The sequence below is a fragment of the Cebus imitator genome, unplaced genomic scaffold (assembly GCF_001604975.1).
Source record: "Cebus imitator isolate Cc_AM_T3 unplaced genomic scaffold, Cebus_imitator-1.0 Scaffold616, whole genome shotgun sequence".
NCBI lineage: Eukaryota > Metazoa > Chordata > Mammalia > Primates > Cebidae > Cebus > Cebus imitator.
The window spans coordinates 318,720-331,800 of NW_016107931.1; the positions used below are offsets into that span (position 1 = coordinate 318,720).

At 47.0% G+C, this 13,081-nt stretch overlaps 1 protein-coding gene across 3 annotated transcripts in view; it reads left to right on the forward strand.

Annotated features, from left to right (window-relative positions):
• CYFIP2 (cytoplasmic FMR1 interacting protein 2) overlaps positions 1 to 13,081 on the forward strand; it is a 142,355-nt gene that overhangs the window by 38,269 nt on the left and 91,005 nt on the right. For all 3 annotated transcript variants that reach the window (XM_017517071.2, XM_017517069.2, XM_017517070.2), the window contains exons 7-11: positions 1,091 to 1,187; positions 2,338 to 2,466; positions 6,971 to 7,075; positions 8,942 to 9,033; positions 10,846 to 10,963. In XM_017517071.2, the coding sequence (XP_017372560.1) occupies positions 1,091 to 1,187; positions 2,338 to 2,466; positions 6,971 to 7,075; positions 8,942 to 9,033; positions 10,846 to 10,963 (541 nt within the window). The remainder of the gene's footprint in view (positions 1 to 1,090; positions 1,188 to 2,337; positions 2,467 to 6,970; positions 7,076 to 8,941; positions 9,034 to 10,845; positions 10,964 to 13,081) is intronic.

A 13,081-nucleotide genomic window follows, 5' to 3' on the forward strand; every position in this document is an offset into this window, starting at 1 on the left:
TGCCCACCTCAGCCTCCCAAAGTGCTGGGATTACAAGTGTGAGCCACTGCACCTGGCCTCTTTTTAAAAATTAAAACAAAAAAAGAGGAGGACTGAAAATGGGGAAGGAGTCATTCCAGAAACCAGTATGCCACCACCTGGGAGTCTCTTTGAAGGATTTGCTGTGTCTCTGCTAAGGAGAGACCCTCCTCCTTGAACGACATCTTCCTGCACTGCAGAATAACCAGAGAAAACAGACGGATTCTCACAAGTTTACCCTCCTGAGTCAACTGTGAAATCTGGTGGTGTCCAGCAGACAGGACCCCATCTCAAGGCTGACTTAGAAGTGACAGCTTCACAAAGTTTTTACACGTAGCTTACTGCATAGTATATTCTACCAAATTCTCCCCAGCTGTGGCTAGCTGCTTCTGTCATGGCCATAAATGACATCCTCTACAGCCCAGCTAGGTCCTGAGCAAGGTGGGGTGTCTTGTCTGTTTTCACAGTTCATGATGGCACAGGTGGCACCATCCCCAGGTTAGGCTGGAAAGTCAGGCAGCTGCAGCTGTCTCCCGTCAAGCTCTGCTTGTGTTCCTGGTGCCTGTCATCCCTTCACCTGAAGTTCTGTGAGGCTCAGTAGTTCTGTTTTCCATACAGTGCTTTGCTTTGGAAACACTGAAGTTTTCATATAAATAACAGAATACACAACAGGGGCATTCTAACATCCTACCTGTGCTTCTTCATAACTTACCATGCAGCCTCACTAGAGGTCACAGGAAGGTACAAGGTTGATCATTTCACTCCCTGTTTTAGTACTCCTGGCTGGTTGATGGGATGCTAGTTCCCCTAAACTTTCTGAGGTTTCAGAGATTTTTAGTCCATTCCTGCCTTTTAATTTCGGGGACCCTTATTACCGGTTGTAGACGGCCCCAAAGCAAATGACTCCAGAATACACTCTGTTTCAACATTAGCGTTGCCTGGGATATTCAGAGCTCATTAACTTCCAGGATGGTGTCACTCTGGGTTAGGTGGGTGTGGGAGCCTGTGACGCATGGTTCAGGCTGCTGTGCCTAGACAGTCCTCTCTGCAGCACGTGCTGTCTCTGTTTCAGGGCGGCACAGTTCCTGAGGAAGATGGCAGATCCCCAGTCCATCCAGGAGTCGCAGAACCTTTCCATGTTCCTGGCCAACCACAACAGGATCACCCAGGTGAGGGCAGAGTCCCTGTTAGTCCTGGCCTGGTGTCTCAGTGATACAGGCAGGCGTGTAGAGGTTGGGTGGACCACAAACCCAAGCAGACAAGCCCAGTCTGCAGCTTCCATCTCCACTGCCCTACATGAGAGTGAAATGCAGTTGAGGACTGCAGCCTCCCCTCCCAACCCCAGGTGGCCCATTCACCCTCCCCAGTTGTCATTCTTGTGAAGCCCTCTCAGCCAGTGCCCTGACCCTGCATCAGGGTTGAGAACATGGGGTCTGGATTTAGGCAGCCTTGTTTTCTAATCCTAGACCACCACTGACCCACTGTTAGACTTGGGGCTCAATCTAAGCCTCAGTTTCCTCATCTGTAAAATGGATCTGTTATTTTGAGAATATTACGACAAGCCATCTCATAGGACCGTTGTGAGAAATAAATGATATCAGGCCCAAACTCAGGGGATCTTCCATCTTCCAAGCGTATTCAGGCTCAAGTCCGTATCACTAAGGCGCTGGGATTGACTGGGCCCTTGCCATTCTTTGTTAACTGCAGAAAGCTGCTCAGCAACTGAGGCCTCAGGTTTTCTTTCTCTTGTCTGTGGGAACTACCAGCAGTGCCCTCCTCTACGTACCCTGCAAGGCCGAGTTGATCTCTTTGGAGAGAAAGGGCCTGGGGTGGGGACCTCCGACCCTTCTCTAGTAGATGGTCCTGTACTGCTGTGTCCTGCCAGGAGGGAGACACCTGCCCCCCACCCCACTGCAGCTCTCCTCCCTTGAATGGATTTTTGCTGCCATTGTCTAAGAAGACATCCTAGATAAGCCCACATCCTCCAAGCTGAGCTGAAATTACAAGAGGCCTATTGCTGTAAAGCTGAGCTGCTTTTTAGCTCAGGACAGGAAAGCACTTTCTAACCATCAAAACTGCCTGGGAATAAAATAAGGGAGTGAGTTTCCTGCCATGGGAGGTGTGCAGGAGTACTGTGCAGACATCGAGGAGAGGATTCAGGCATCAGGTGCCGGCTGGCATGCAGGCTCCCCTCCCTGGAGCCATGCTTCCTGGTCATTAGTGGGGGCCACACCCGCCAGCTCTAGACCTTCTGCAGGGTTGCAGGTGAGGGCGCAGGATACATGCACTGCCTAACCTGAGGGTGGCGCTGCTGTTCAGTGTCTCCACCAGCAACTGGAAGTGATCCCAGGCTATGAGGAGCTGCTGGCTGACATCGTCAACATCTGCGTGGATTACTATGAGAACAAGATGTACCTGACCCCCAGTGAGAAACACATGCTCCTTAAGGTAAAACTCCCTGAGGCCACACCCACGGGACCCGAGCTTACCCTCTCACCTTCTTCTTATTAAAAACCCTTTTTAAAAAACAGTGTTTCTTTTTTCTTAAACATTGATACAGATCTTACTGCACATAATGGTTTGTAACCTGTTCCTTTTCTGTAGTACTGTAGTCACCTTTCCAGATGTCATTAAGGTTATTTCTACAGTGTGATGTTTAATGACTACCAAACGTTCCATTGTACTGGGACATTGTCATAACAAATCCGCTGTGGTTGGATATTTCTTTGCTAAACTCATTGAACACCCTTGTAGCACAGTCTCTGTGCACATCTTTTTGTCAAGCTAAACTGCCTAGAAGAGAAATTGCTGGCTCAAAGGAAAAAACAGAATAAATCTTTTTCTCTTAAATTTCAATAGTTTGAGGGAAACCAGGTGGGTTTTTGTTGCATGGATTTTACTGGGAATTTCTGAGATTTTGGTGCACCCGTCACCCAAGCAGTGTACATTGTTCCCAAAGTATAGTCCCTCACCCACACCTCCCTGCCTTTTCCCCAAGTCTCCAAAGTCCATTATATCATTCTTTTTTTTTCCTTTTTTTGAGACAGAGTTTTACTCTTGTTGCCCAGGCTGGAGTGCAGTGGTGTGATATCAGTTCACCACAGCCTCTGCCTCCTGGGTTCAAGCAATTCTCCTGCCTCATCCTCCCGAGCAGCTGGGACCACAGGCATGTGCCACCATGCCCAGCTAATTTTTTTGTATTTTTAGTAGAGACGGGGTTTCTCCATGTTGGTCAGGCTGGTCTCCAACTCCTGACCTCAGGTGATTCATCTGCCTTAGCCTCCCAAAGTCCTGGGATTACAGACATGAGCCACCGTGCCCGGCGTATTAATATCATTCTTATGCCTGTGCATCCTCATAGCTTAGCTCCCACTTATAAGTGAGAACGTACAATATTTGATTTTTCATTTCTGAGTTACTTCACTTAGAATAATGGCCTCTAACTACTTCCAGGTTGCTGTGAATGCCATTATTTTGTTCCTTTTTGTGACTGAGTAATATTTCACGATGTATATATGCCACATTTTCTTTATCCACTTGTTGGTTGATGGGCATTGAGGTTGGTTCCATATTTTTGCAATTGCTAATTGTGCTGCAATAAACAGGTGTGCAAGTATCTTTTTCATATAATAACTTCTTTTCCTCTGGGTAGACACCCGGCAGTAGGACTGCTAGATCAAATGGTAATTCTACTTTTAGTTCTTTAAGGAATATCCATACTGGAAAACAAAGTAGATCTTCAAGCTTTTGCTATATTTTGCCAAAATGATCACAATTGTTTCATCAGTTTACAGGTTTCCTTCCAAAATTGTCATATTTATTGTTTTGGAAAATCTGGAATATACAGCAAAGCATAAAAAAATTTAAATCTCTCACAGTCCTTTAACCAAAAGATAACACGTTTATCATTTTCTTTTCCAAGGCAGGGTCTCATTCTGTCTCCCAGGCTGGAGTGCAGTGGCACAATCATGACTCACTGCATGAAATAGGCTGCCTAACTCCCAGGCTCAAGTGATCCTCTCACCTCAGCTTCCTAAATAGCTGGGACTACAAGCACGTACCACCACACTCAGCTATTTATTTTATTTTATTTTTTATTTTCTGTAGAATCAGGGTCTTCCTACGTTGACCAGGCTGGTCTTGAACTCCTGGGCTCAAGCAATGTGCCCACCTCAGCCTCCAAAAGTGCTGGGATTATATGCATGAACCACTGCACCTGGCTTACTTTCAGCATTTTAATGTATGTCCTAAGTTTTTTCCTCTGCTTATATATTTTTAAAATTTGCAGTCTGTATGACCATGTATCCGTTTTATCTCATGTGACTAAATTTATTTGGCTGTGTTATGCTGCTGTGAAATAATGTGATTTCGATAAGCCTTCCTTAGCTGTTATTCCATTGTTAGCTTAGGTTGTCTCTAACTTACACCCCACAGCTGCTGTAGCACTCACATGAACAGCCTTCTCCCATTCTTTTTTCTCTTTTTTTGGAGACGGAGTCTCACTCTGTCGCCAGGCTGGAGCGCAGTGGTGTAATCTATGCTCACTGCAACCTCTGACTCCCTGATTCAAGCGATTCTCCTGCCCCAGCCTCCTGAGTAGCTGGGATTACAGGCACACGCCACCATGAGCAGCTAATTTTTGTATTTTTAGTAGAGATGGGGTTTTACCATGTTGGTCAGGCTGGTCTTGAACTCCTGGTCTCGTGATCCACCCGCCACGGCCTCCCAAAGTGCTGGGATTGCAGGGTTGAGGCGCGGAGCCCAGCTGCCTTCTCCCATTCTTTCTACCTGCTGCAGAGCTCCTTTTGATTCTGTCCCAGATCCTCACCTCTCAGCGTTCTGGCGGTTTTTCCTTTTTTTCTCCTTCAGTGTCTCTCCTGCTGTTCTGAGAATCCCAGCCCTGTGTTGGTGCTCCTGTCTTACATGTCTTAGCACCTCAGTTAAGTTTGCAGGGTTGGGTGGCTTTGAGACTTGTTACCCTGGCTTCCTCCAGACCATCAGAAATCTAGAGAAGCCACTCACAGTTCACACACCCCTCTCACCCCTGGTGCTCAGCCTGGGCAGTTGCTGTAACTTTCTACAAGCTAAATCACTACATTCCAGCCCACCAAGTAGTCTTCATGCAACCTTCAAATTCTCCAGCTCTCCACACCCGGACTTCCCTGCCTTCTTCCCTCTCTGTTCCTCACCCTCTTCAATCTGCCCCCTCACATAGTTTTGCCACATGGGTAGTTTGTGTCAGTGAACTCAGATGCCACCATGGGCACTGTCTGCTCTTATGCAGAAAAGGGTGAAGTTCATCCTGCAGAACAAAGTACACCCGCAGAGTGGCTCACGCCTGTCATCCTAGTGCTTTGGGAGGCCAAGGCAGGAGGATCACTTGAGCATAGGAGTTCGAGATCAACCCGGGCAACCCAGTGAGATGCCATCTTTACAGACAGATACAAAAATTAGCCAGGGGTAGTGGCATGCACCTGTAGTCACACTTCCTCAGGAGGCTGAGGTGAGAGAATTGCTTGAGCCCAGGAGGTTGAGGCTGCAGTGAGCAGTGATCATGCCACTGCACTCCAGCCCAGGTGGGGTGGCAGGGGAACAGAGCAAGAACATCTCAAAGAAAACAAAAAGGAAACGCTTCCCACAGGGGAAGCGACCTTAACAGTCCCCCGGTCCACCCTCTTCATGTCGGATGAGAAATAGAGGCACAGAGAGAAGTGACTTTCTCATGGTCACACAGCTGTTCAGGCTCCCTTCTGCATACATTTTAAAGGGAACAAAATGAGCCAGCATTCAGGAGGCTGTTAAAAGGATTGAAATCAAGAATGTCAACTCACTCAGAGGGCAAATTCAGGAAGAGATCATTCTATTATAAAGACACATGCACACATACATTCATTGCAGCACTGTTTACAATAGCAAAGACCTGGAACCAACCCAAATGCCCATCAATGATAGACTGGATGAAGAGAATGTGGCACATATACACTATGGAATACTATGCAGCCATAAAAAAGGATGAGTTCATGTCCTTTGTAGGGACATGGATGAATATGGAAACCATCATTCTCAGCAAACTGACTCAAGAACAGAAAACCAAGCACCACATGTTCTCACTCATAGGCTGGTGCTGAACAATGAGAACACATGGACACAGGGAGGGGAGCATCACGCACTGAGGTCTGTTGGGGGTGGAGGGCTAGGGGAGGGATAGTGGGGGGTGGAAAGGTTGGGGAGGGATAACATTGGGAGAAATGCCTGATGTAGGTGAAGGGGGGATGGAGGCAGCAAACCACCATGGCGAGTGTGTACCTATGCAACAATCCTGCCATTTCTGCACATGTACCCCAGAACTTAAAGTATAATAATAAAAAAAAAGTCACCAGCAGCTCCTTGGAAACCTTTACATTGTCCTTTCTGTGGACAAAGTGGTGGATACTTTGACATTCACTCACTGTTCAAGTATTCATCAGATGCCTGTGTTGTGCCACACCCTGGGATACAGCAAGGAGCTAGGAGCAGCCCTTTCTCTCAGAAAGATCTAAATGCAGAAATATTGTCAACAGATCCTGTTCAGCGCCTTTCTCCACTCCTTAGCTATGTGGCCTTGGTCAGCCATCTAACCTCCCTGTGTCTCCGATTCCTCATCTATAGAATAAAGTTATTGCAGAGAACTTGACTCAAGAGAGAATAATGCTTATTAAAGCTCTGAGCACAGACTCGGGCCCATAGTAAGGGCTGAAGAAGTAGCTGCCATAATAATAGACTAAATTTCTCATTGAAATTAGACTTATATTTCCTGCCTTTGTTTGAAGATGCATAGGTTTTTATAATATAGTATGTCTCTACAGGGTGTGTGTGTGTATGTCACATAGACAGACCTACCTTTAAAAAAAAAAAAAACAACTTTTCCAGTGGATTTGATTAGTTTCTATGCTCTGCCCCCTTCTCATTCTAGGTGATGGGCTTTGGCCTGTACCTGATGGATGGAAATGTCAGTAACATTTACAAACTGGATGCCAAGAAGAGAATTAATCTTAGCAAAATTGATAAGTTCTTTAAGGTCAGCAACTGGGGCTGGGGCTGGGCAGAGGGCTGAGGTTACCAGAGCCAAGATGTTTTTGGCAGAAAGGAATGAAATTAGCCAGAAAACCATGGGTTTGTTTTTAAAATTGAGCTGTAGCTCCAAAGCTCCCAAGAGTAGGAAGAGGAGGAAGGTAGAACAGCAGGGCCCCCGGCGGCCATTGAGAGAGGCATTTGCTCTCTAGAAGGATGCTGCATGAAAGTCGTGCATAGTTCCAGGTTTGAGGATTCAGCTGGGATTTGGATAGGAGGAGGCCCTGTGAGTCTTTTTGAATGCTGCCTTGTTTTTTTTTCCCTGAAGTCCCTTGTCACTTAAAGAGGTGCATCCCAGAAGTCAGCACCTGCTTTAATTTCCAGTATAAATCAGAGCTCACAGAAGTAGAATGGTTAAAGACTGGATTTTAAATTGATTCACATATGCAAAATCACAGCCTCTCACCTGGTACACCAGGGGCACCTCAGCTTGCCCTTTCCTCTGGACAGAATGCCTCAGCAACGTCCATCATACACTCTATTTCAGTGTCCCTGAGAGCTAATCTTTTGGCCCCAGATCTTAAAAAATTTTCAGTTAAACTAAGCTTCTTAGGATTTTGCAAAGGAATCTCGCACTTTGGAATTAACTTCCATGTTCTCAATTTATTCTAGCATTGGGCACTGCAGGCATGGAGGAAGCCTGAGGGGTCAGACATGGAAAAGCCCAGATTAATATTCACAGCAAAACTCCTTAGTCGTGTGATGTGGAGGGTACTGGATTGGGCCTGAGTCCCACTGACTCTTCAAGGTTAAGGAGAAGGATCATGTCACTTATGTTTTGTGCTGTGGCTTTACTTGTTTTCAAGGGTGGAACTTTTATCTAGAGTTGTCCCAAATGAAAATAGGGCTCATTTGGGGAGACCCTTGGAAAATCTTCCCCAAGTCAGCATGAATGAGATGAAGGTAGAAGGGAATACAACCTCTCCCTTGGCAGGCCTGGGTGTAAGTCTGGCTCTGCCACTTAATAGCTAGATGACTTTGGGAAAGTCACTGAATCACCCTGAAACTGAGTTCCAACTCTGAAAAATATGCATACCAAGGGTATCGGCTCTGTAGGGTTCCCTGGAGGATTCAGTGGGGTTTGGGGTTACATCGATGACTCGGAGCCCTGGGTTATATAATCCTGGCTTCTTGACTTCTAGCTGGTCTTCGTGAAAAATCACTTAAGCTGTTTAACCTTCAGTTTCTTCTTCTCTGAAATGGGAATAACAATAGTACAGACTTCACAGGCTATTGTATGGCTTGATATACTGTTTTTAAAGTGGTTGGTGTAGTACCTAGTGCAGGCGAAGCACACAGCAAACACCAGCCTCCCTGCCATTTGCCCTGGTTTTTGGTTGGTAGTTGTCTGCCCTCTGGTGTTAGGTATTATTATGGTTTTAATTACCTTGAAAGTACAGACTCTCTGGAAGACCAACAGCACTCAGACACCTGCTTCTAGCCCAGAATTCATAGCAACAAGGATGCTTTAAGCTGGGGAAGATTCAAGCGGAAAGGACCCTGCACTGGGCAGCTGTCCATCCGGTCCTCAGCCTCACCCATGCTGTTGGCTGAGTGACCTTGGACAAGTTACTTTTCCCTTTTTAGACTCTGTTGCTTAGAACAAAGAGTTGGTTGGAGTCAGGGGAGGACCTGCACCCTGGCTGGGGCTCCTTTTGTCTTCAGAGTCACCTGGTAGCATCCTCGGAAGCAGAAACTAGGGGTCATCCGCCAGGCACACACAGAGACCTGCCTCCCCCAGTGGGGTGGCAGCAAAGGCGGCCACCCCAGCCCCTCCTTGGCATCTCACGAGCTGTGTTTGCTTCCTTTGCAGCAGCTGCAGGTGGTGCCCCTTTTCGGCGACATGCAGATAGAGCTGGCCAGATACATTAAGACCAGTGCTCACTATGAAGAGAACAAGTCCAAGTGAGTGCCTGCCGTAATGTCTCTCGGCTCCCGCGAGGACGCCCAGCCCGGGCAGGGAGCCGAGGGGCCACTTCAGCCCCTCCTCCCTCCCCAGAGCCCTGGGCAGGTGGATTCTATCAGAACACAGGCGCTGGCCGGAGGGGAGCTGTGAGGGTGCTCTGAGCCCTTTTGTATCCGCCTTTTGCTGCCAGGTTCAAAAGGGCTCAGAGCATAGCCATGCCCCTTGTCCAGCCCAGCAGTGACCCACATGTCCCCTCAGCAGGACAGTAGGAGTCCACCTCCTTCCCTGGAGGAGTGGCCAGCCCTCAGTGGTCCAGTGAGGAGAGGTGGCATTCTTCCTCCTCATGCCGATCCTCTCAGGTTAGGTGACCGTGCGCTCAGTACTTCGTGGAGTGGATGTGAAGTGGGTGGGCAGCTTCACCTTCAGTCACTTTATAAACCACGATTCTAGGTCATCTATGCAAATGCCTGGGGTGTCAGTGCCTCACTGAATTTGGGGCTCCAACCTCGGCTGCCCCTTTGGTCTCTGAGGCTGTGCAGGAGGGTCCTTCTGTGTGCGTCTTGCCCAAAGTTGTGGCTTTTTCACACAGAGGGGAACCGGCCATCCTTTACTCAAGGGCGAGTGTATTAGCATCTTAAAAAGACATGAATGGAGTGTCCTTGAACTGCATCCACCTGGAGCCCCTGCAACTGAGTGTCCCGAAGGAAAGCTAATGTAGTCCCTTCATCACCCTCTGGCTGCTAATGTGTGAGGGGGTTTTGCAGGAAAAGCAGGGAACACTGAGTTCATTCCTCACCTTTTTCTGCATGACTTCTCTACCAGCCGAAGCTGGCTGGGAGCAGAGGCTGGGGGAGTGACCAGGGCAGGGTGTGAGGGGCCATGTGCTCCCCTCTCCACGGATAGCTCTCTGAGTAATACTGAAGGGAAGCCTGAGGAAGGCTGTCACTGTTCTGCCATTCTTGTGAGAACCACATCAGGGCCCCTTCTGAAAGGGTAAATTCTCCCCAGCATCTTTTTCTGCCTTGTCTGGTGCTCATGCTTAGTCTGTCTGCTGGGTCACCAGCACCTGAGGGTAGAAGAGGGTGAAGGGAGTGGTCGTTTTTCTCTTGGGGATGGAGAGTGAAGAGGTTCATTCATTCATTTCCTCTCTGACTTAGGATGGTTTTCCTAATGACATCTTTTCACAAGGAGTGGAAAAGAGGCACAGGGAAGGAGGAAAGAGGGTGGAGAGAGGAGAGAAGGGGGCAAGAGGTAGAGAGGGTGGGTGGAGGGAGGGGCCACCCCCAAGTCTCAGAGTGACCCCGGCTTCCCTCACCACAGCGTGCTTCCGTGTTGCCAGGGGACTGTTGGAAAAGAGGCACAGACACACTAAGATTTCCGCAGTCCCAGCCCAAAGCCCCCCAAAGCCAGCTTCAACCTCAGTGTCTGTGCTGTCAGAGCAGGTAGGCTGGTTTTGGAGGTTGCCCACCTTGCTTTTTCCGTACTTGAATCCAGCCCTTTGTAGCCCTAGAGCAGCTGTGATCCCTCTCCTCTCATATTACTGGTAAGTATTGTGGACCAGGTATCTGGAAGGGCTGCAGTTGGGTCCTCGATGAGGCCAGCCCCAAGGAAGAGGAGGAAGGACTGTCCCACTAGGCCTGAAGCTTCCACAGTGTTAGACTTAGCAGGTCTCTTGCAGAGGCTGCTGGGATACCATGTGGTGTCACCCTTGGTATTTGGCCACATGGACTGAGCACCAGGAGCAGCTAATGCCTGTCCCACCTAGGCGCCTGAGACTGGGACCCTCTCCGACCCCGTAATTTTCTACCCAGGTGGACGTGCACGCAGAGCAGCATCAGCCCCCAGTACAATATCTGCGAGCAGATGGTTCAGATCCGGGATGACCACATCCGCTTCATCTCCGAGCTCGCTCGCTACAGCAACAGTGAGGTGAGCATGTAGGGTGCTGGGATGCAGGCCCGTGGGCCCAAGGCCAGATGGGTAAGGAGCAGCCAGGAAGGAACATAGACCCACGGGAGAGTAGGCGGGAGGCAAGAGGGTAACGTGGCCAAGAGCATGGGTTTTAGAGCCAGGCAGACTGGGGTGAATTCTGGTGGTGCCGCTGCTCTTTGAAAATTATTCAGTATCTCTTTGCTTCAGTTTCCTTATCTGTGAAATGAGGGTGACAACAGGATCTATCCTGTAAGGTTCATTGAGAGGATTAAAAGATATAGAAGACAATAAAAGCCTGGTGATGGTTAGTTCTGTCTGTACATGATAAATGATGCAAACCACCTCCACCCTGGTTGGCAAGCAAACAGAACACTTGTACTCATAACATTACCTCAATATTTTAAAACGACCCAGTAATAAATGATCATTGTAAAAAAGATCTGTAATATACTTAGGGGCAGATGAAGGCCATAAAAATCTCTACTAATCCCAATAATTACATTTCATTTCATTTTTTCTTTTTTTCTAAACTTTTTTTTTTCAATGGAGATCAGAGCTCAGACCTCAGGAAAAAACACAGATAAGCAGAAGGAGAGAAAAATCACATAAAATCCTACCATCCCAGAACCAACTAAGACTGGGTATCCTTCTGGTTCTCATCCCATACACACCCTTCTAATAACTGAATATGCTGTTTGATAAACACTGGTCCCCTGACTCAGATTCTTTTATTACGTAGCATTCGTGGGTGAGTGTGCACTGACCCATGTGTGCTCACTGCTTCCACCATATGGCCGGCAGCCATGATGACTGTACTTTCCAAACCCCAGCCCAGGAGAAGCCTTTGATCACAGAGCAATGTATCTGAAGCGGGGTCTGACAAATGCAAGGACTTGTGGCCATTAGACTTGTGGCCCAGAGGGACCAAGGTCAAGCACAGATCTTAGCTTTCTAAACATATGTACCAATCAATTGAATTGAAGTTACAGGAATAACTTATTTTGAGTGCTAGAACTCTTAAAAAAAATTTTTTTTTAATATTTTATTTCTTTTTTAAAATTAGAGACAGGATCTCATTATATTGCCCAGGCTGGTCCTGAACTCTGAACTCAAGTGATTCTCCTGCCTCAGCCTCCCCAAGTGCTGGGATTACAGGCATGAGCCACTGCGCCCAGCCAGAGCTCTTAATTCTTACTCAGATTTTGATGTGGTCTAAGAATGAGTCTGGTCAAAGATATTTTTTTAAATTATATGCTCCATACATGTTAATTCTCATTCTTCACAGTAGTTCTATAAAGTGGCCATGAACTCTGAATTAGCAAATACTGAATCATTGCTCCAAGGAGAAATCTCAGTTACAGCCCTGTGAGCCTCTGGTCACAACATTTTCATCAACTGGTCAATATATAACCTTGTTTTATAAGCACTTCTGTTTAAAGACACTTTATGTGATCTCTATTGTTGATTCATGAACTCATGACCAATAGCACTGTAACTTATGCCTGAATGAAGCTTATCTAGAAGATATATTTTTTTTCCATGAGACATTACAGCTTTCTCACACAGAGGAACACTATATAGGACATTAGCCCTAAGCTTGCGGTAGAGCGGAGGGCATTTTAAATTGAGCAATTGCGAGTAAAACGCACAAAAATATAGAAAACATGACACTAAATACACTTCAAAAAAGATACTTGTTTACTGTGTGAGAGGTGAAACAAGAAGGCAGAGTCACTTTGTCCAACTTCAGCTGGGAGTGGGCACATGTCTGCAAATGACAGAAATCGTCATGAATTTAGCCAGTAAGGGAATTCATAAATACAGAATCCACCAATAATGAGGACTGGCTCTCTCTCTCTCTCTGTGTGTGTGTGTGTGTGTGTGTGTGTGTGTGTGTGTACATATGTATATACATACACACACATTCTGTCATTGTGGGATATTATACAGATGTTTATCCATTGCCTTTCAATCAGCGAGTCATGTCTAATGAGTTGTGAAATCAACTTAGTGGTTTGTGATTAGCATTCTAATATAAATATAGAATAGAAAATCAGAAGGAATCCTATATACTAAGAAAAACTGCTTTGTAAAAAATATTGTTGAGGTTGGGTA